This window comes from Jaculus jaculus, chromosome 8 (genome assembly GCF_020740685.1).
Source record: "Jaculus jaculus isolate mJacJac1 chromosome 8, mJacJac1.mat.Y.cur, whole genome shotgun sequence".
In the NCBI taxonomy this organism is placed as follows: Eukaryota; Metazoa; Chordata; class Mammalia; order Rodentia; family Dipodidae; genus Jaculus; species Jaculus jaculus.
In genome coordinates this window covers 90167345-90191642 of record NC_059109.1, presented here as the reverse complement: position 1 = coordinate 90191642, position 24298 = coordinate 90167345, and the positions used below count along the sequence as shown (strand labels likewise).

The 24298-nt window shown below is 40.3% G+C and overlaps 1 protein-coding gene across 10 annotated transcripts in view; it reads right to left on the bottom strand.

Moving 5' to 3' along the window:
• Positions 1-24298, bottom strand: part of Plcb4 (phospholipase C beta 4) — a 409699-nt gene that overhangs the window by 5093 nt on the left and 380308 nt on the right. For all 10 annotated transcript variants that reach the window (XM_045156593.1, XM_045156591.1, XM_045156592.1 and 7 more), the window contains 6 exons: positions 16075-16190; positions 11573-11648; positions 9347-9522; positions 6597-6698; positions 2850-2907; positions 2330-2416 (listed from right to left, as the gene is read on the bottom strand). In XM_045156593.1, the coding sequence (XP_045012528.1) occupies positions 2330-2416; positions 2850-2907; positions 6597-6698; positions 9347-9522; positions 11573-11648; positions 16075-16190 (615 nt within the window). The remainder of the gene's footprint in view (positions 1-2329; positions 2417-2849; positions 2908-6596; positions 6699-9346; positions 9523-11572; positions 11649-16074; positions 16191-24298) is intronic.

The window sequence follows — 24298 nt, the reverse complement described above, 5'->3', positions numbered from 1 at the left end:
TAAATAGTTTCTTAATTTAGACAGTTAACATATAACTGTCTCGTCTTTCATCATGCCCGTCTTCTAAGAAGGACATGCTACAGGCTTCTGAAAGGCATTATTACCCTTTGCTACCCTTTGAAGAGGGTTCTAAGGCTTTGGCAGATGAGCTTTATGCTTTCCCCAGCCTCATTTCCTCGCCCCCTCACCCCCAGGGACACTGTCCTCTCTGAGAAGGGCACTGAGAGAAAAACCCATAAGTTAGGAAACATGTACCAAAGCATGGTGGATCTATGAACTGGCCAAACAAACTGGACTTACTGTAATAGTCAACAGTCTTGCCTGCCTTGGGGAATCAGTGTACTATTCATGAATAGAAGCAATTAGAAGAAAAGGAAACATGGAACAATTCAAAAGTTTAAGATGACTAAAATTTCTATTCACCAGAGAGTAACAAGTTTGAAACCAGAGGCTGGCTTTGCTACCCAGTAAAGCAAAACAAAAACCAAACAAAACCACTTTATGGTTGCGTGTGACTTTCTTAAGGGGACTTTTTAATGTAATTCCTTTGTAAGTATCCTTCAGCAAGAGCTAGTTACTTTGAAAAAAAATATGCATGCCTTAGATAGGATTTCTTCCTAAATGGGAGGAAATAGAAAAGAACAATGTTGCATGAGTGCATAATTCATTGAAATTTCTTTAGTTTCTAAATTGAAGTCAATTATGGAGAAAGGACAACTCCTAAACCAGGGTGAAAATGAGCTGAGATTTAAACCTTCTTGAGCGGCTCTCGGCCATTGAGCTAAAGGCATTTCCAGCAGGCTGAAAAGGCTCAGGCAAGGCTGATAGGCCTCTGGCTGCTACTGTACTTGCAGAGTGAAAACACATTTATCTTGGCGTTGGGAGCTATGGTGCTGGTAACTAAGCAGACAGCTGATAACTAGTCAGTATGCACTTGTTTCCTTAGTGTTTTTTTTTTTCTTTTTTTAAATTTAATTTATTAGTTTTCTTTTCAGTAAATAGAGGCATTTTGGTACCATTGTTTAGGCTCATCTGTGATCTACCCCATCCCATTGGACCCTCCTTGTTGATGTAAATGGGTCGTGCATTGTGGAGTTAGCCCCCAGTTATTGGTATGATAAATGTCTCTGCAAATCATGACCCAACATGTGACTCTGACATTCTTTCCGCCCCCTCTTCCGCAAAATTTCCCTGAGCCATGTTGGGTTCATTTTTGGTCTGCTTCAGTGCTGAGGTGTTGGGGGCCTCTAAGGCTCTGGCTCTCTGATTTGGTAGGAGTTGATTTTTCTCTGCATTGGTCTCCTTCCCTTTGTGTGTACAAGCAACTCATTGTTTAACCTAATTAGCAACAAATAACCTGATGTGATGCCCACACAAGTGCAATAGTGGTACACAGCCACGGTGAGGAACCAACTGCTCTTGATTTGGCTAACTGATCCCCTCAGTGGTACTAGACCGATAGCTGGAGCTGGGAAACAAGTCAGAACCATACCCAAACACAAGCCCACTCTACAATATCAAGCTACCATCAATCACGGGGTATAAGAGGGCCTACACCTATCAAACTGTCTATCAAAAAAGTAAGTGTTATCTCAATTTTCCGGGTACTAAGTTACTCTCCATTGGAGAATCTGCTTCTCTTTTTCAGATAGATGCAGATCCTAAGGAGAGAGCTGCCCCAACATACCTCAAAAGGGGCCCAACTGAAACTAAGGACAACTGGCAAAACAAGCAAGGGTGATGTTTTCCAGTGCTTGATTTTTATTTTATTTTTTAGAAGTAGCAGAGGGAGGAGGAAGCCTGCTCACGTTGGGTTGCTGGCCGAGTTTAAGAAGATTTAGGTCCCATTCATAAACCCTAGAAAGGTTTTATGACTCCATTGTTTAGAATGAAATTGAAAACAGATGTTTCCTTTTATTCTTTTAATATAGTATCACTTGCCTGTAGGTTGCAAATTATAAAATTAAATGAAAAGGGAGAAGTGTTTTGTAACTTGTTTGTTCTTCCATTCCCTTTCAGTGAAGTCCCTCTTAGAATTCATCCCATAATATATTTAAATGAGGACTTCTCATCCCATTCCCACCTCCATAGCCATTTGCTTCTCCCACTCCTTAAAAAAAAAAAAAAAAAAAAAATTGGTATTTTCTGTTTTTTTTTTTTTTTTTTTGGAAGAAACAAAGGAACTACACTGAAACAGGCAAGTTCTTCTCTTTACCTTCCACTAGACTCTCCAGCCACTGGCCTTTTCCAAGGGTCCCTGTGGGCCAGAGCACTGACAGCCTGGTACTGCCTGCCTGCTTGTATCTTTTCAGTGCACCAGGTGACATACCTGCTCGTTCTGTTTCTCTAGGAATTCGAGGTGCTCAAGCTGGACTTTTTTTAACTGATCCATTTCTTTGGACTGCTTCATTGCAAGCTAGAAAAAAAAAAAACTATGATCAACTTTTGGTCATAAAAGTTATGGATGATGGATGCCTTAGTAAGTTCATAATGTAAATGAGAAAAATCATAAATTTTTTAAAAAGCAAGGAAAAATAGTCTAAAAGCTGGAAAAGCTTAAAGACAACACTAGGATGATTTTCCTGCCCAAATCTTAGAAAATAATAGTGTACTTATGCTTAACTGAAAATTGGCTTCATGTCCTACATAAAATGGTGTCAAATAATTACCTTAGAGAGTCTACTAAACAATTACTTTGACTTTCAGGGAGCAGATTAGCTGAAATATTTATTGTATAGGAAAGAAATCAAATCATGTTAATTCACTCAAGGGCTGGGATCCAAACACCAGTTATTGCTTATAGATTTTCCATACAAGGAAGAATGCCAGGAAAGACTTGAAATACTCACCCTCTTTCTTTCTTCTAGAAACTTTTTAGTGTTGCTGCTGTTTAACTCCCTGACTCGCCTGAGAACAATGGAGATAATAATTGGGATGACACTGAATGCAATTAAAATTATAACACTAGGAACCAGTCATATTCCTTGAATTACCTGGGTAGGATTATTGCTTCTTTTTTTCCCAACAAATTTTATTGCAATTTTTTTCTTTTTTTGCAAAATTTTTAAGCACACACGATATAGAAAAAATACAAAAATCATAAGTGTACACATCATTCAAATTAACCAATACTAATCTTTTGTTATGATCTGACTTTACAAAAATTTTTCCTTTTCTTTTTTTGGAGCAGGGTCTCACTCTGCCCAGGGTGACCTGCAACTCACAATGTAGCCCAGTCTGGGCTTAAACACACAGTGATCTTCCCACCTAAGTGTCCCAAGTGCTGAGGTTAAAGGTGTGCACCACCATGCCTGTCTTCTGTCTCATGCATTTTCTTAAAATTTCATTTATCATCCATCTATATATTTACTGAGGTTGAGAGACAGGAGAGTATGGCTGAACCAGGGTCACTTGGCCCTGCAAACAAACTCCAGATACATGTGCTATGCTGTGCATCTGGCTTTATGTGAATACTGGGGACCTGAAACCAGGCCAGCAGGCTTTACGAGCAAGTGCCTTTAATAGCTGAGCCATCTCCCTAGCCCCATGTCTCATGTTTGTAAAGAACACAAGGTACTGTAGATATAATTTGAGCTGCTTTTGCATTTTTCCCAATCCTGTTTGCTCTCTGCTTTCTCTGGAGGTACACTGTTATGACTTTGGCATGGGCTTACTTAAGCATATTTTAACAATTTTAACTACAAATGGATATATCTACATGCAACATATCTAAATGTATATCAAACTTTTATGTACATATTAAGAACCTGGAGGAGCTATCAGACACATAGAGTACCCATGTATCCCCTATAGAGTGACTTAGTGGTCTGCTGGGCCTGAGAATCTGCGTTTCTAATGAATTCCACATAATATGCTGCTGCTGCCATTATTTGGTGTGTTCTCAAATTTACCTGAATAGAAACATATTCTAGGATTGTTTCCTAAAACTTATCATTTAGTCTCAAGTTGTAGAGATGTATCTATGTTTCAAACTATTCCATTATTTTTCCTACTGTATATGGATTTTGAAATACATAAAGAGATTTATAATATCTCCATTTTGCCATCAAAAAGCACTGATACCAGGATCTGGTACCCAGGAGTTCACCAGCCCTAGCTCATTAATTTTCACATATTTTAAGAAATTCATAAATCTAAGCTATTCTTTTATCTAAAAGCCACTTTCACTATCTTCCATATATCAATATTGCATAATTTTTGCATATAATGTCATGCATGTGTATATGTATGTGAGTGTGGAAGGGGCCATGTGAAATGCTATCTTTAGTGTCATCTTCAAGAATGCTGTACACTTTTTTTTTTTGAGACAGAGTCTCTCATTCATCTAGAGCTCACTGATTAGGCTAGACTGGCTGGCCAGGGATTCTCTTGTCTCCAGCTCCCTAGAACCAGGTTTACAGGCACATGTTACCACACTTGATACTTTTGTTGTGTGTGTGTGTATGTGTGTGTGTGGCTTCTACGTGCTTTTGTATGTGTGGGAGTGCATGTGTGAAGGTGTTTATGTATGTGTGTGTGTACAATGTGAAGACCAAATATCAGGTTTTTTCCTCCATTGCTTTCTACCTTATTTTGTTTATTTATTTATTTGGGATGGAGAGAGAAAGAGAGAGAGGCAGATAGACAATGGGCACACCAGGGCTTCCAGCCATTGCAAATGAACTCCAGACGCATGTGCCACCTTGTGTATCTGGCTTTATGTTGGTCCTGGGGAATTGAACCTGGGTCCTTTGGCTTTGCAGGTAAAGCCATCTCTCCAGACCTCCACCTCATTTTTTGAGACATGATCACTCCCTGAACCTAGAACTCACCACTGGATAGACTAGCTAGCTACACAGTTAAACTCAAGGATTCCATGTCCCTACCTGCTTGACACTGGGATTACACCCAGGACTGTACTCCTGGTATTTTATGTAGGTGCTGAGGACAGAACTCAGGTTCCTACATTTGTGCAGAAAGCACTTTACCCTGATTCATCTGCTGAGCACTGCTCCAGGCATATTTACATAGGTACTGGGGTCCTCATGCTCATACTGCAAGCACATTACTGACTAAACTAGCTCCTCAGCTCTTACTATTATTAATTTAAAAACAGCAATTTGTTGATGTGTTGGAAACACATAGCATTGTATATAAAATTTCAGTGTATAAGTATAAAGAAATTTTTTTGAGGTAGGGTCTCACTCTAACTGAGGCTGACTCATTCTTTAGTTCCAGGCTGGCCTAGAAGCCACAGCAATCCTCCTACCTCGGCCACCTGAGTGCCTGGATTGGATTAAAGGTTTGCACACCACACCCAGCGGTAAAATATATTTTTAACAAAACATTGCAAATTAAGTTAGCAGCAACTTAAAATTGAAGATAATTTGAAAGCCACACCTGGTGGCTCACACTTGTCATCTCAGCACATAGGAGGCTGAGTAGCGAAGATCTCAGCAAGATGGAGGAGGCCAGCCTGGGATAACAGAGTGAGTTCCAGGATATCCAGGCCAGCCTTGGAACTTAGTGAGACCTTTTCTAAAAGAAAAACAACAACAACAGAAAGAATAATTTGATCTCAGCTGAACTGCAGTCCACTCTGAAGTACTTAAGGCAGTGTGACCCTGAGCTCCTTTACTGTTGGCACATTCACCATGCCCACTTCATTTGTCTCTTTGGACACCTTAAATCAATTCAAATGTAACAACAACACAGTCAAAAACAATTCAAGTTAATTAAAATTAACTTTTCAACCATGACTGGAATGTATGAGATTTTTATGCATGCTACTACATGTGTGTGCTGTGTATGTTGGTATGTGCATGAGTGCGTGTGTGCGCGCGCGCGCGTGTGTGTGTGTGTGTGTGTGTGTGTGTATGTGCATGTGGATGATAGAGGCTGACGGTGGTGTTTTTACCTAGTTCTTTGAGCTAGGGTCTGTCTCAAAGCTCACTGATCTGGCTAGACTACCGAGCCAGTGATCTCCAAAGATTCCTGGTTTCCACCTCCCCAGCCCTAGGATTTTAGACGTGTGACACCACAACTAGCTTTATGTGGGTGTTGGGAACCCAAACTTGGGTCATCATGCTTGTACAGAAAATCCTTTACCACTGACCCATCTTCTTGAACTCTACTGAAAGTTTCTGAGGTGAAGATCATATCATTTCCATGAATGAAGGACAGTTCAAGGCAAATCAAGGGGACAAAACAACTTGTTATTCAGAATTGTCCCTTCCAGAATAGGCAGACACCAGGCAGGACAGATACTTGTGGGGTGACCAAGTAGAATGCAAGAAGGTGGCTTTGGAATTATACTGACTAGTATATCGTGCCTTATATTTTTTGTGTGGATGTAAATTTGTTTTACTGGTAGTGGTAAACAATCAGAAAATGCTGGAAACGACTTACTATACTATGGTAACAATATATATAATATATAATATAATAATAATATAACAATATATTTCCATAGAAATTATTCTTAGAACACACCAGTATTTTCTCTCAGATTTATGTGGGTCCGTATACACACATGAATGTTGCTGAGACAGCCTCCATGTCACTGCTATGTTACTCCTCAGCATCCTAAGACTTACCTTTCTCGTTCTGCTTTATTCTTGATAGACTTATCTTGACTGATGGCTTTGCTGTTTTCCATAGAAATCTTAGCCTGGTGGGCTCGCATCTCCTTGCTTTCCCTATGGGTGAAAAACAAGAAAATGGGGAGGAAGGATGATGGAGAGTTAGTATTTAATGAGCATAGCGTTTCCCTTGGGAAAGAAAACTCTGGAAGTGGGGGGTGATAGGTAAGGAACACTGTGAATGCACTTAATGCCAAACATTTAAAAACAGTCCCTCTGATGTCATGTATATTTAAATTTTTTTTAAAAAAAGGACTGGAGGACAGGCTTAGTGGTTAAGATGCTTATCTGTGAAGCTTAAGGACCCATGTTTCTTCTTCAGGTCCTATGTAAGCCAGACACATAGTGATGCCAGTGCAATGTTGTGCAATGTGCATGCATCTGGAGGTAGACTGCAGTGGCTAGAAGTCCAGGTGTGCCAATTCTCTCTCTCTCTCTCATGAAAAAGTTAAAATATAATAAAAATGTGAAAAATACAGATTTGACATGTAACTGTATGACTAGTTTGGCTTTTCCCCATGATTCAGCTCACTGAGTCCTGTTTTACCTGGGGAAAGGAGGGAAGCTCCAGTGGCTACTCACCCTTGAAGAATAGTGGATCACCTAGAGGTGAACTGTGCGATGGCCTATGAACATTTTTCATAAACTACACACTTGTGCAGCTGTGTTCCACATGATTTGGGACTCAGTGAGATGGAAGTGACAGGATATTCTAACCTTGAATAGTAACCTTCATTACATTGCCAAAAGCCCATGGAAATGAAGGGACTAAACAATTTCAAGTAGGCACAGGAAACAGAATGAATAAATGTTCACAGGTGATTAATCTGTGTGTGATGAACACTCTTGTCTTTAGATTATTTATTTGTACAATGGAGACACACAATGGGAATACCGAACTGAACGTGAGCAGAAAGAATTACTTTTCTGGAACCTTTGGTAATCTCCTTAAACCTATCCTGTAATGGAGCAGCCAAGGAGGCGAGTTATCCAATGCCAGTGGCTTGCTCCCCATCAACAAGGTGCACAATACTACAGGGAGAGCCCTGCAGGGGGACCCTCACAGTCCCAGAAGGAGGAGGATGCAGACACTGCACTGGAGGAATCACTCTCAGATAATTCCATACCCTGGGAGGAAAGTGACTGCATCTTCATTTATTCGTCTGTTCATTCATTCAGAAAACACTTGCCAATGAATATGTCCACTGTTAAGTTTCAAAGAGCATGGCACATATAGAAGCAAAACCATCAGGCAGAGGAGAAAAAACTTCAGCACTGCTGCTGCTTGGACTTGTCTTTTAAGGTAAGTAAGCAGCTGATTGGTGGTTTCTTCCTAAATAATACAAAAATTACTTTTAAATGTCTTTCAGACAATGCTTATTATTGAAGCCTAACATTTTTTTCTTTATTTGATAACAAAGATGCGGATTAGAAAAGTGCCTTTTAACAGGTCGATTTTAGTCATGGTTGTACTCCTTTTTAATAGTTTCTTCTAGGTATTTTTACCAACCACATAAGCTGCCCTGCTCATACTTAAGAGAAGCAGTAGTGGATAATTCTAGAATATGTGCGCCACTTATATATTTTTTTCTTCAAGAATTTGAACTGGTTTCTCCATTTGAGTGAGTGGGGGCTATCTGCATTGTAATGGTCACCATGACAGTGCCAGAATTCTTATTCCTGCTGCTGAGGAGCCCCAGGGGATCCCTGGATTATTACCTTCTTCCTTAGATTCACCCAGGCAGTCCTTGGGCCTCCTAGCAGTCTTTATTTTCATGAATTAAGTTTCACTAGGCTTCTGTTCTGTGTACTGATATGGTTCTAACTCTGTTTACTGATATTAGGAAAATAAAACATTTGTATAGTTTTTACACTGTTAAAAAAAAAGTACCTTTTTCTTGGAAATATCTCTGAATAAGGCTAGGATAACTAAAATCTGATATTGTAGTCATGGTCAAAGGCAGAATGGAAAACAGACCTTTTCCATATTGAGTCAAGAGCATTCCTAAAGAAAAGACCACTCCTAACCCTGCACAACAAGGCCAAAGACCTGCAGCTGCACAGGGTGCAGGCAATGTGCCATGTTGTACTTCATTAAGTTGCTTCTAATGAGGATTGGAAACTATGGCAAAAACACAGTGTTTATTATATGCTTGTCTGTAAAGAAACTCTTCAGCTTCATATGATCCCAATGGTTGAGTGACTGTTTAAGAACTTGAGCCATTGGGGTTTTATTCAGGAAGTCCTGCTTCCTAAAGTGCATAGAAGTCCTAACAATGTACTGAAGGGAAGGGAGACTCTCTCCACGCTTTGCAATGGGTCATCAGTGACTCTAGGAACTCCATTGGCCAAGATTGCCTCCATCTGTCTTATCTTGCTATGGGAATTCAGTTCATTTTCAAAGGCTTTCTATAGAGAACCCAGAACCACTTGGAGGAGGTATTCCTCTGAGGCTGGATGGTATTTAGTGCTTGTGTAGTAGCAAGTATTATAGACATATTGTCATTTGATGTAACTTTTGTGAATGTAATATCTTACTGACACTGAGCTCTGTGATGGCAGAGACTACTTATACATTATCTTGCTTTCACACTGATGGTACAATGTGGCATACATAAGAACAGTCGGTTCCCTGTGCTCTGCTGGTGTGTGCATGCATGTGCACATGCCAACCAGGCGTTCCACTGGGCAGCTGGCTCTCCTACCTGTCGTGAGAGAGCTTCAGCTGCTGGGTTTGCTGCTCGTGAGCGTTGATGAGCAGCTTTCTCAGCAGCTCACACTGCTGACTGAGGTGCAGGTCCCGGATCTCCTGCTCCTCAGCACTGTGGGTGTTAATCATTTCTGACCACTCCTTCGTGTGCTGTGCCACAATCTCTTTGACCTGTTTGCAGGAAATGAGATGGTATCATCTGGAATCTCCCTGGGTCAGGTAAGAACTGACAACACAATACTGTCCATGCAGGCCGAAAACCTCCCAACTTACCTGAAGAATCAGTAGACACATACAACCCACAATACAGTATTTCCAGTCAACAGGAATCAGGAAGCGGCTGATCCTTAAAGTAAATCCAGCCCCACTGGTGCTATCTATCTGTCTGTGACATGTTCTTTCACTGCCTAACCCGTGCACTGGCGAGCCTCAGTTCCATCAGTCTTCCCTTCATTGCCACACATTTTAGCTTCACCAGCCTCATTTCTCTGAGGCCACAGGTCTGAGTGGAGGTGAAGTGCTCTCTTATTCCTGGGCTATGACTTATGGAGATAGAAAGTCCTCTAATCAGCCCCTCCAACTCAGTAGTCACATTCTGTGCAATGTGGCTTTGGAGATCTTCTTGTCAATGGCTAGATACTGTTTCTCCAACTCCTGGAGCCTGCTGACTTTGTGACCTTCTTTGACAATGAGACAACAGTAAATGTGCTGAAAGCAGAGGCCTGGAGAGGGCTTCCTCTGCTATTATGGGTGGTGCCCTGTGAGTGAGCCTGACTGCCCTGATGGAGTTTGACAGAACATGTAGGAAAAGACAGCCAGCAGTCAGAGTCCTACTAGACACACACAGGAGGTCAGCAACCCCAACTGACCGTAGACACAAGGTGAGTGAGCCCTGAACATCCCCAAGTTCTGCCCTGTGACATTATGAACTAATGAATGCTAGGCATTGATTTTTGGCAGTGTATTACTCAGCAAAGGTGAAACATGACTGTTGATAGTCACTACTTTTATATGTAGGAAATGCATCTAAATTTCATGGCAGAGCACAGAAAACATAAATTCTCAAACACTCTAGTTAAGAAGACATAGCATGGGGAGCATCTATCAAAGACACATGTCTTCCTGCCTGTCTGCACTTCATGCCATATCCAGTGCACAGCACGAAGAAGAGCGTCACCTAGCACAGGGAGGTGGGTCTGTGCACATAGCACAGCCCTTGTACTCGGTGATAAAGCTGCAACTGGTCACAGTTTTAGTATAGGGGAGATTTCTTCAACATTTTTTAATTTTAAATTTATTTTTGCTGGGAGAATGCTTGTGTTCCCCACTGAGTTTTTGCTTTAATTCAGGTCTTTCAAGATTTGATTAAAACTCTTTAAAAAAAACATATTTTATTTATTAATTTGAGACACAGAGGAAGAGACAGAAAGAGGGAGAATGGGCACATCAGGGCCTCTAGCCACTACATATGAACTCCAGATGCATGCACCACTTTGTGCATCTGGCTTTAGGTGGGTACTGGGGAACTGAACCTGAGTCCTACGGCACCTTAACCGTTAAGCCATCTCTCCAGCCTCAATTAACTCTTCTTTTGTTCGTTTGTTTTGTTTTTCGAGGTAGAGTCTCACTCTAGCTCAGGCTGACCTGGAAGTCACTATGTAGTCTCAGGGTGGCCTCAAACTCACAGTGATCCTCCTACCTCTGCCTCCCCAGTGCTGGGATTAAAGGGGTGCAATACCACACCCTTCAATTAACTCTTGATTTACAGAAAATGTAAGTCATTAGGCTCATCTCTTAGAATATCAACCTGTTTTGTTTTCCCACCTCAAAATTCCCAGCAAAGATGGGATAAGTAAAAATAGGTACTCAACCCATAATCTGGGTGATTTTTTGCAATATGTTTATTGCTATTCTATAGGGAAGTTGTCCTATTGTACATAGTGTTTCCTTCCCTCTTTCCTCACTGTTTTACTTGATGCCTCAGTGTCAGACTACTGCATAAATAGGGTTAATATGTTTCCCCAGACAAGATGAAAAGATGCCTCATGAAGTAGCACTTCTCAAAGGCAGAACGCTGAGGCAAACATGAACTTTGGATCATTTGTCTTCCATACAAGCCTCAGGCTATGGTTTCTGATTAATAACAAACAAGTTAATCACTCCTATAATAAGCCACAAGGTATCTCCTACAAGGCACTGTATAAAATGGGTGTTTTCTTACCTTAGATTTGTGATCTGATGTCAATGTTTGAATTTTAATTTCTGTTTCCTTTTTCATCTCCAGGCAATTACTTCCCCTGAAAATGGAAAATTGCAAATGTATGCTACAAATTAGATATCTTCCAGTTCCCTTGGGCTCTGCAACAAAGCTTTCTGATGAAAACAATATATTCATCAAATGTGGGATTTTATGGTTCGTTGGGCAGCATCAGTTTTTCTAGTAATAGATTTATACCTTACAAAATATTATCTGTGTCATGATTACCCACTTCAACCACTACACAAAGAGACACTTCCGACCTACCAATTATTTCATTGTTGGGAGTCTGTTGTCAGGGTTTCCATTTTGGTTCCTGTTTTTCTTCAAGCTATTTTCCATTTACTCAATAAAATGTTATTAGGGATGAAGTTGGGAATGTATAATCAGCCTTGAAATGAATTTCAAATTCTTACATTTTGGTTATAAAGCCAGATTTATATTTTGTCTTTGAAATGTGCCTGAGAGGAAGAAAATAGCATTTCCTGGTACCACAGGTAATTTTTGCTTCTTATCTTATTGTGAGGAGGAAGTATATGTCAGGCAACTGCCCAATCCCCCAGCAATGCATCTTTCAGTATTGTTGCTTTCCTTTTCATATCCTGGAGGAACCCAGAGCAGGCCTTAGGCTTCTGTCTTCATCATGTGTGCTCTGACTTATGATAGCTTATAGCACCTAGCTTCTCACTGCTGGGACCAATCACTTGATCTATAGAAGCTATCGGGAGGAAAAGGTTTATTTCAAGTTTATAGTTTCAAGAGGAAGCTGAATCAGTTCAGAGAAAACCACGGCAACAGGCTCACAACTTCACATCCACGCAGCAGAGACAGCAGCAAGCACATGCTTGCTCTGAACACAGTAGGCTAGACTAGCCAACCTCAAGGTCCCTTTCAGTGACATACCTCTGCCGGCAAGTTTCCACCTCCCTAAGGCTCCACCAGCTGGGGACTAAGTAGGAAGCTTAATCATAAACATCTGAAGCAATGATTTTAAATTCAAACCATCATAGAGCCCAAGTTAGAACATTTGATAATAATGTGTATACTCTAAGATTATGGTGTCTCTCATCAAATCCATGACTTTTTAATGATTGGCATGGAGTATGTCTCTTCTCTTCTCTACTATTTGGTGGGCCTGGAACATTGCTAAAACATTTCTCTGCCTAATTTCTAGACATTCTTCATAGAAAATGCAGAGATAGATAGCTTTTATTCATCACACTTACTGTTTGTCGTAAGCTAAGAAACCTGAGATACTACAAATCAAGACTGCGTATTTGTTTCTCTCATATATCACCTTTTTATTAATTTTTGTCTGTGCAAAATAGTCTCTGTAATTTTGATTTACCCAACTTTAGCTTATCCTTCCTGTGTCTCCCCCATTCATCTTCTCCCTGTTACCTTAAAGACACTGAGTAGAGAACTCTGGAAGGACATAATTGTCATGCCATTATGCAACAGCTGTACAGCTCTTGAATAGCTCTTTATTTTCAACTCCAATCACCCCCTTCAGCTACAGGGTGAGTAGGAAACCTCCACAGATACTTCTTAACTTGCGATAGAGTCAAGTTTGATGAACACATGTGGAAGGTAACAGAAACCCAAAGTGCATTTTACACAACTTACCCTGCCAACCACCCTGGCTTAGCCAACACAAGTCCACTGTGCAGCACCAGCTGTTTCCCTTCATAAACATGACAAGTAGATGTAGCACAACACCACAAGATCATCCCACCATCTACCAATTACCCCAAAAAAGACCCAAGTTCATAATTGAAGTGCACTTCCTGCTGGATGCATGTGGCTTCTGCACTGCTAATCAGGCTGGAAAATGGTAAATTAGGCTATCTTAAGTGAAAGGGCGTCTGTGTCTGTTCTAGAAATGGATCCCACTATAGAAACCTCCAGAGATTGATGATGTTACCCGTTTCACAGATATTTCAGCAACTTGGAGGGAGTGCAAGACAAGGTAGCAATTTTCCTCAGATCAGGCTATCCAGAAGAAAGCATCTTATGTCAGGCTCTGAAGGAAACTTAAATGTATTGTTAAAATTTCTATTTCAAAGATTTGCAAAATGCTCTCTGCAAAGCCTGGAGGCAGTGCTGAGTTTGGCTATCTAGGCTCAGAAAGAAGTCTCTAGGCAGGCCACCTCAGTCTCATCTACACTTAGGGTAAAAAAGGGCTTCATGAGTTGAGAGGCCTCATGTCTGCTTCCTAAGCTGACTCGGGCTAAGTCACTAAGAACAGTCTGCGGAACTTTCATGACACTGTATCTTTGACACTAAAAACCATAATGTGGAACAGTAATACTTTACCCATTCTTTGATACTGGTTAAGAAAACTCATAATGTTTTCTAAAAAGCAGAACAAATGCCATGGGGAAGCCAATGGCAGACTGCATAACCAAGATGCTCCACAGTTCCTACCTTAATGTGTGTTCTTCTGGAAAATGCAACTGCAACACAGATGAAGGTGTGTCTCAAAGAGTGAATGCTCTTCTCCATCTACCCCTCTCTCTCAAATAAATATTAAAAAACATTTAAAATGCACTGGAGAGAGGGCTTAGTGGTTAAGGTACTTTCCTGAAAAGCTTAAGGACCTACATTCAATTCCTCATTACTCATGTATAACCAGATGCACAAGGTGGCACAAGCATCTGGAGTTTTCTTGCCATGGCTAGAGGCCCTAATATGCCCATTTTCACTCTCTCTCTGCCTCTCTCCCTCTCTTTCAAATATATAAATAAAAGTAAAAAAATATATATTAAAAAAGAATGAGTGCTAAGATCAGGGCAAATGTATGTAATTACCCACCACTGACTCCTCAAGCAAGTAGGGTTGGTTTCACATATCCAATTATATTTTTGAAACCAAAACATAAGTACTCCGTTCTGGGTTTGGAACCTTAGTTTTCTATGCATATCTTGACTTTATGTCAAAAAGGAAAGAAGAAAAGAAGGAAGGAAGGGAAGGAAGGAGGGAGGGAGAGAGGGAGAGAAGAAGAGAAGGAGGATGAGAGGAAAGGAAATAAAACAGGCAGGAAAAGTTATTTTCTCTTTCTGTCCATATCAAAGCTGTGGGAAAACTAGCTGATATCAGCAGAAATTTCAAAAAGGTTACAAATCAGGAATCCACTTAATGTGGACAAAGCTGGAGCAAAAACAATATCTGAGAGACATGGAATATACATATGATCTCTACAATATCATCCCCAAGATATTCCCTTATTCCAAAATGCACATTGCAGCACAAACATCTGCCTGGTTCTCCCTCAACCAGGCCAAGTAGGTCAACATTACCATCTATGAAACACATCATCACATCCCCAATGTCATGACAGAGAAGGAGGTGACATCGCTTCTGGGATGTGCTCATTAAAGATGCATAACCACCCTCTGCTCCTGAGAAAGTACCAAGGCAGGAAAATAGGCATTCTACAACATAACTGGGCAGGACTATTGCAAAGGGAAAAGGCCATGAGAGACAGGGAGAATGAGTTAACAGTCAAAGCAGTAAGCATTTCTAGATTGGATCCTAACGGAAAAGGGGCATTGTGGAGAAATGGTGAAGTCTGAAAACTCACTGCACTTTAATGACAGTACTGTATTGATGTCAGTTTCTTGGTTTGAGAATTATACTATATTTGTGTGACATTTTAATATTGACAGTATGGAGTTAAGTGTATATATAACTGTGGGCTGTTACTGATTAAAGATCCATGGGATGCATGTTCTAAGACCTCTAGTGAATGCCTAAAACCATAGATTGTACAGAGCTATTCTCTTGTTTTCTCTCTACATACATGTCTATGCTAAAGCTGAATACATACACATTAGGTACAATTGAAACAACAGCTAATAACGGAACAGTTATAACAAAGAAGATATTGTTATACAAGTTACTTAAATTTGATGAGTTGGATATTACTAAAATTTTCTATTTAATGTTTTTGGGCCATAGTTAGCTACAGATGACTGACACCTTGGAAAGTGACACTATAGATAAGGGGGGGCTAAGTGCATAACAGGAAGGGAGGGGATGAGGGAGAGATAGATAGATAGATAGATAGATAGATAGATAGATAGATAGATAGACAGACAGATAGATAGGGAGAGAGAAAATGAGTATGCCAGGGCCTTTAGCCATTGCAAATGAACTCCAGACACATGCAGCATCTTGTGCATCTGGCTTGCATGGGACCTGGAGAATTGCATCTGGGTCTTTAGGCTTTGCAGGTAAGTGCCTTTACTGCTAAGCCATCTCTCCAGCCCTGAGTATGCTTTCTAAACTGCAGCTAAGTTGGCCAGTGCCTGGCCCTGCTAGGCTGCTAGAGGGCTTCAAATGAATGGGGCTCTTATTTTCTCAGAGTAATTTCTAATGACGAATACTGAACTGGCCCTAAGTTCTTCCTTGGCCTACACAAACTGCAAAAAGGATTAAAAAAATCTTCAAAATCTTAGTCTTACCCCTTCTTCTTCATTGCCTTCTCAAGTGTTTTCTCATGAGTTGACTTCTCCTTGTCATACTGCGCCACGATCTTGTCAACTTGTGTGCAGTGTAGCTTCTGCATGGTGCTGTGCTCCTGAGTGAGAGGGATTTGCAGTTAAGAGCTGACATTTACACTGCTGGGCTGAATTCACCTTTCATAAGCTGTCCACATGTCTTTGCTCAGAAAGTCAAGAAATATTGCAGTCTGTGGAGTAGGCAGACTTTTGTTTCTCACTCCAGTAGGAGTTTCCAGCTTAAAGTGTCCCACTATAGAAACCCAGCCTCACCCCCAACACCTCAGCACTGAAGCAGACCAAAAATGAACCCAACATGGCTCAGGGAAATCTTGTGGAAGAGGGGGCGGAAAGAATGTCAGAGTTACATGTTGGGTCATGATTTGCAGAGACATTTATCATACTAATAACTGGGGGCTAACTCCACAATGCACGACCCATTTTCATTAACAAGGAGGGTTTTATGGGAGGGGGTAGAACACAGATGAGCCTAAATAATGGTACCAAACTGCCTGTATTCACTGAAAAGAAAACTAATAACTTAAATTAAAAAAGAAACCCAGCCTCAGTCTATGAGCATGCTCACTCACAAGGTATCCCTCCTCACAAGTGGTGTGCCCATCAACTTAGAGCCCTCTAGTGTGTGCATATCTTAGTATAAACCCCTTTCATTCATTTATCTTTGGAAGTTTTAATCTTACTATATTATTCAGGATGGTCTCAAAATTCTAGACACAGGTAATTTGCCTGCCTCAACCTCTTACGTATGTGGTGCATGCTACCATTTGCAATTTACTTATTCATCTTTATTCTAGTATACTGTTGCTTCTACACAGTGGTTCTCAAACCACCAAGGTCAGCTGCCATATTTCTTCTTTTTGGTTAAGTTTAACTGTCATATGGCATGTTTTCTAAATTCCTAGCACATTTTGGAATATCTTAAATACTGTCATTACACAATGAGAATTGTCAACTGTGGCTGTCACCATCAGCTAGACTTCACATTACGAGAAATTGTCACTGACTTCTTCTTCCAGATGCAATCACAGAAATGACAAGTGTTCCCTGGTCTTCTGTTATACAGACATTTAAAATATTTTCTGATTTGTTTCATTAACTACTGAAACTAAAGTTTAAAGACTTGGAAAGTAACTCCCTGTAAGTATTCTTTTCTTCTGAGCAACAGAAAAGGGATCTGGTATAGCCAGTGGCTCTTAGATTCCAGAGCAGAAAGGAAATGAGAACACCAGGAATGCCCACATGTAAGTGACATGTGATGGTGTCACCTAGCCTCGCTCTTGAGAAACAGGCAAGTGGGAGTGACATGTGATGGTGTCACCTAGCCTCGCTCTTGAGAAACAGGCAAGTGGGAGAGAATTTGTGCTGGGAATGGGTTGACACCGTTCAAGTTACATAAATGCTTTCATGGTAACTCTCTCTTTAAAGCAAGTGACTCAATTTTAAACCAATTCTCTAAGGCAGGCCTGACTTTAAAAAATCTAATTCATGAGCATTCTTGAAAGATTTCATGACATATGAAGGATAAAGGATTTTTAAACTTTAATAAGACTTACTTATTATCCCAGATCTGTTAGTAAATTGTTACCATAGATTTAATCTATACTCTGCTTATGTACAAATTCTTCAGAAATACACTGACAGACAAGGCCTTGGCATTTTTGTCTCTGGGAGAGAGTCAAAGATGGTAATGCCAGGAAGAGAAAGGAAGTCAGAACAAGAGTGATGCCACCTTGTTTTGGATTTAGGTTTAGTGAGTCATGTTTAACACTGAAGGTTAATTTGTAGTTTGAACACCAATAAATATACTGGTATTGCCAATATGAATACCTGTGTGTTATGAACACATTCCAATCACAGCTTCAACAAAGTGGCACTGGGTCAAGAATAGAATTCTGCAGTGTCAAGCTCTACAGCAGGTCTGTCATTTTATAATTGGTATGGTAATACATCATGGGGGTATCTGGGTAAAAGCAAATCTAATAAAAGTAATATTTCAATTACCTTTTATACCTCATTCAATATGCAGTGACAAAAGGATCTATTTTCACTACTCAATACCCATGGTATTGAGAATCGAGAATGACTTGGAAATCAGATTAATTAAATCGTAAACCCTTTGTTCAAGCTTAGCCTACTGTTCTTGGAATGGAATAACTCATCAACGTATAAATGAATATGTTTACTATTCTTTCAGTGTCTTGAGGTAGGGAAACCCTTGCTAGAATATGCTAGTCTTCAAGATTTGGAAGTCATCACAGTTGCCCAGCACATGTGCTCATTTTTCTACTTCAGCAAATTTCAGGTGTGTGTGTGTGTGTGTGTGTGTGTGTGTGTGTGTGTATCTGTGATGTGCATGCATGTTGGCATGCACATGGAGACCAGATGCTGATATCTGCTGTCTTCCTCTATTGCTCTCCACTGTATTTACTGAAGCAAGGTCTCCTACTTGGACCCTGGGGCTGCTGATTCAGCTTTACTAGCTAGCTTTCTCTGGGGATCCCCTACCTCTGCTTCCTAAACTCTAGGAGGAATTTTATGTGAGTTCTGGGGATCTGAACACTGATCCTCACACCTGTGCTGCAATCATTATCCAGTGAACCACCTCCCCTGCTCAGGTAAGAGGCTTTCGGCAAGATTCCAGACATACTGAAGGAGACACATCCCTGTATCTTGCAAATGCCACTGATGGGAGGCTTCAGACAACTGGTAATAAAATCTTTAATGACTTTCTATGAGAGGAAAAGCTGAGGATGTGAGGCTGGAAATAAACTAACAGAGATAAAATATTCTGATGAACCTTATTAACGAAATTCAATGTGCAGGGTGAGTTTGTGCCATGGAGTTGTTCACAAGGAATTCAATTCTATTAGATAATACTCCACTATGGGCAGGGTAAAACTCTGTGTACCAGTCTACCAGTGTCTAAAGCCAGGTGCTAAGTAGGTATTTTACAAATATGTAAAGATTTATAGCATAAATAAAAATTAGCATTGAGAAATACCAAGCAGACATTGAGTTCTGGTCTCATCTCCGTTAATCATTAGCCAAGTGGTCTTATATAATACACATAAATCCTTCCAGGTCTCAATTTAGTTATTAGAAAACTGTAGAGGAAGTCTTTGATAGCCTCATTCCTGGGTTACTTTAGAGTTGCAAAGCTACCTAATATATGTAGAAATAACTTGAAAATGTAGAAGTATGATATATGATGGTTAATTCTGACAAGCAACTTGATTGAATCCTGAATCACCTAGGAAACAAATCTCTGTGAGGGAGTTTCTAGAGCAAGTTAATTGAGGTAACAAGACCCACCCTAACTGTAGGTGACTCCATTCCATGGTTAGAGTTGTGGAGGACTGAATTAAAATAAGAAAGCAAGCTGAGCACCAACATTCATTGCTCCCTGCTTCCTGATTGTGAATGCAACGTGACTGACAGCTTCATGATCCTGCCACCATGTCTTTTCCACCACAACGGACCTTGACCTATAAAAAGAAATAACCCTTCTTCCTTTACATTGCTTCTTTTCAGCTATTTTGTCACAGCAATGCTAAAAGTAACACACAGATTGAATTTAAATGATTATAGTTAATTCAAATAAAAAAGATGTCCTGAACTATTGTATGTGTACTTCACTGTATACCAGGAACTCCATCCTCCTGTGGTAGTCAAGGAGGACTGAAATACTTCGGGATGATCTGGTTCCCAGACTCTGCCCCACTCAGAAGGGAAGTAGATCCTAATTATTGGTTCATACTATACTCTGCTCAGGCTACAGCTTTGGTTCTATAGAACTAAGGACTTGCTCGGGAAATGCTCTTAAAGCCCATTTAATTTTTTTATTTTTAATTTTTTTTTTGAGGTAGAGTCTTAGTCTAGCCCAGGCTGACCTGGAATTCACTATGTAGACTTAGGGCAGCCTGAAACTTATGGCCATCCTCCCATCTATGCCTCCCAAGTGCTGAGATTAAAAGTGTGCATGACCATGCCCAGCTGAAGCACATTTTAGTTCAAATATGTCAATCACTGATTTGAGTCTTTAGGAACTTAATGAAATCAAGAGAATATCAAAGAAACATGTTCATGCATTCAAGTCAAAAGGACATAATCAAATATGATGACTTAAAGTCACTTTTCATTGGGACACTATCAGGGGCATGAAAAATGTAATGAAAAACTTTTAGCATAATTTTTGTTTCTCATCCAAGACAATAACAATATAGTCAAGAGCTTGGTTATGTCACTCAGTGGTAGAGCACTTGCCTCAGTTGCCCAAGGCCCTGGGTTTAGTCCCCAGAACTAAAAAACAAAATTAAACAGATAACTAAAAATTAAACAAAAAATAGTAAGCTCAAATTGACCCTCTTTTGGAGAAACAGCTGCTTTGTATCACACTGTGACATGTGACTACAAGTATGAATTAACACTCCACAGATGGTGCTGATAATCTGAGTAAATCCTGCTGGTTTAGCAAGTAGCCCAGATTACTCAAAGGCTGACAGTGGTGGCCGCTGGTCACTGCCCCCTTCAACTTCTTAGCAGAGTTAAAGTTCTGTTCCTGAGGTCTCAGCATGGATTCCAAGTGCTGAATTTAGCAGTAGTCTCGGAGTTACAAACTATATTGCTTTCATTGCAATGAACAGATTTTCCATCACTTTAGCAGAATGCTAGATTTTAGTAGGTGTGATGGTTTGTGTCCGATGTTGCCTTTAAAAATCATGTGCATTGAATGATTGGTTACAAGGTGATGGCATTTGGGGGAAGGAGCCTTGCTGGAGGAAGTGTGTTTCTGGGACCAGGATTAGAAGTATTGTAGCCAGTTCCCCCTCGTCAGAGTTTGGCTTACTCTCCTGTTGCTGTTTTCCACCTGCTGTGTCAGAAGTGATGTCCAGCCTCTGCTCATACCAACCTTTCTTTTGCCATCATGAAGCTTCCCCTCAAAACTGTCAACAAAAATGAAAACTTTTCTCCCATCAGCTGCTTTTTGTCCTAGCAATGAGAACATAGCTACAATACTTCTGAGACTTTTTATTTTACTCATCTACTATCTATGCCATCTACCCACGGAATGTAACACCCTCCCCATAACCTCTCTTTGCTGGGAGGCCTACCTGTTAAAAAAGATTGAACTAGAGGCAAATATTATGAGGACATAAAATTTGCTTCAGATTTAAGGTTTTATGATTCTTCTCTACAGAACCCAGATGGCCCTCACACTCTGGAGCAATAGGAACAGTTTCACTTGCCCTTAGACAGGAATGAGTGTTCACCATTTTCTGGAGTCTAGACCTAGCCAACTTCCCTCACTTAGTTTCCCCTCAGCCACTACATGAATTTGAATGGCAATTGTTCTTAGACATACAGCACTGGAACTCCCAACTAAGCCCTCTTCTAAGGCACTTTACTGGCAGCTGGATTATTTATCTAATTTTAGATTTAAGAATTTCTGCTTTAAGGATGTGGCCAGCTTGGACAACTGAAAAGCGTGTCTGTCTTAAGGACAGAAGCCCCAGGTCTGGACCTCAGTGACTCATGTGCTAGGGTGGAACTTTGTTTGTTTGTTTAGTACTAGTTTTTCTGTCTGATCTAATGGACTGTTGAGAACCATTACCCTAGTTTCCACTTCAAACTAAGGAGAGGTTTCCAGGAGTCTAATTACCTGCTACATTCAGAGTGTCAAAGGAAAATGACCACTAACACATTCGCAAAACTGGGCATTTTATGAGCACCTAGATCTCACTGGGAGCCCCAATGGCCATCACCCCTATATTTTCTTCTCAGTAGGATCTTCTTAATAGATCACTTACTGTGGAGGTTTGAATGTAAAATGCCCCTCACACTCTCATGTATTTGTTATTAAGTCTCATATTTATTTCCCAGTGGGCAGAATCTTTGAGGTGGAGCTGTGCTGGGGAATGTATGTTACTAGAGGTGGGCTTTGGGGTGTTATAGCTCAGCCCCACAGAGTTCAGACTCCCTCTCCTGCCCCGCTGCTGAGAGGCAATAAGATGCTCTTCTGTCTGCTCCTGCCATGCTTTCCCTGCCAGGATATTTCCCATTGAAACTGTAAGCCAAAAGTGAACCCTATTCTTCCACAAGCTGCTTCTGCCTGTGTGTTTTGTACTGATGAAAATGTCATGATGCATGCATATATTTCCTTGGTTCTCTTTTGCAAATGGCAGAGTCTCTTGTTCATACTATATTCCTTTTTCATCCTATATCCAATTTTCATGTTTGGACATAAAATGTCTTTTAAACCATTTCTTTCTTAAACCTAGGATTCAGTTCATGGGTCCCCTTCTTCTCTTAGGGCTAAGAAGGAGTAGAATTATCTATCTTGTAGTTGAAAGGGATCATCCTAGGCCACCTTCACTCTTACGTCACTGTATTAATAATGAAGGTTTGAGAGGCATGTCATAGTCCCATTTTAGTCAGTTTCCAAACTGTGCAAAAAGAGCTGTTGATTATTTTGTTTGTGAAAGGCTGGGAGGATTTGTTTTAACTGCTGAGTGATAAGAGGGTGAAGACTGTTTACTAAAAGAGGCCTGATCTGTATCTTGCAGAATATTAGTGTTCCAGTATGGCTGAGGGACAGAACAGAACAGTAACATTCCTAAAGAAAGGCTTAGGTGAGACTGTGTTCAAAATGCATTTTCCACAACTTGCTTGGACACTGTAACTAACTGTCAACTGGTACAAGAATATGCATCTTTGTGAAACCTCTAGCTCCTGGCCCAATAATCCTATGTTGAAAAACCAGGCCAACTTCGTGAGACCTTGCCTCAAAATTAAAGGTAAAAGGAAGGATAGGGAAACATTTGAATGTTATAGCACTTGGATAACATGAGTTTAATCCCCAGAACCACACAAATGCTAGTTCCAAGATGTCAAGACAGCGTGCTCTTGAAGTCTCACAATTACTGTGAAAACTTGTTCTTTAGCCCATGCAGAAGATGATATGTGGAAAGAGAAGCTAGTGCGGGACAATTCAGAGGCAGCTGGGTAAAGTGGCTAAGCTCCTGCATTCTCAAGTCATATTTGGTTCCAATCCTGCTTCTACAATTCAAATAGTAGGTGATTTAATGGGAAAGTGTGGGGGTGGGGAGGGAGGGAATTACCATGGGATATATTTTATAATCATGGAAAATGTTAATAAAAATTAAAAAAAAAAGAAATCAAATGACAAAAAAATAAAAATAAAATAAAAAAAATAGTAGGTGATTTAGGCAAGTTTTTCACTCTTACTGCATGGATGATGTCATCTTTACTGTGGGTTGAGTCATGTCTGCAAACATGGTCTCAATGACTTCCCTCTCTATATCTACCCTGCTTAGTAATGTGACTTTGTCACCTCTCAAGAGAAAAGTCTTTATCCCTCTAAGTGAGGAGGGAGTGAAGGTATGGTAGGGCTGAGCTGATGTCTCAGGAAACCTAACGTGGTCTGCTTGGTCTTCTGTTACCTGTACCATTGGAACCAAGTCGGAACTATCCTGTAGGAAGATGAGTGACATATGACAGAGTCAAGAAATACTCTGACATAGAAGACTGTCAGCCAGATCACTAACTTTCCACTGCTTGCCAGGCTGGCAGACACAGCAAATACATGTGTGAGTTGGCTGAGACCAGTAGTGTCCCCAGCTGAAGCCAATCCCTATTGTTGGCCCACAAAACTGCAAGCTAAATAGATGAGCTGTAAGTGCATTTCAGGATTGTTAATCAGAAAAAACTAACTGGTACAAATTAATGAACTACAGCATTCCATTATGTGTTTTTCATAAGAATACCTAAGAATAAGTGCTTAAGTAAACATCAGTATATATTAGCTAGTATTAGCATTTAAAAGAATGTTGTCAGGGAAGGAAATTGGTAATGGTTAAATAAAGTCAATTAGCGATCAAATACCAAATTTATCCAGTGGTAACAGGTTCAGTGCATCCTCTCATTGTCTTCATTAGTTTTCACTTTTCCATGTTAAAGAAAAGCATATTTTCAGACTAAACTTCAGTATACATAGACAAGTAAATACTCATATATATTCTTCATCTTTGAAGTTGGCTGAGATGAAGCAGTAGGAAAATAATATAGTCTGAGAAACTATAGAATGTCTATAGACAAGGTATGGTTTATTAGAACAATGTTCTTTCTAAAGATCTAATGTTCTTTGGAT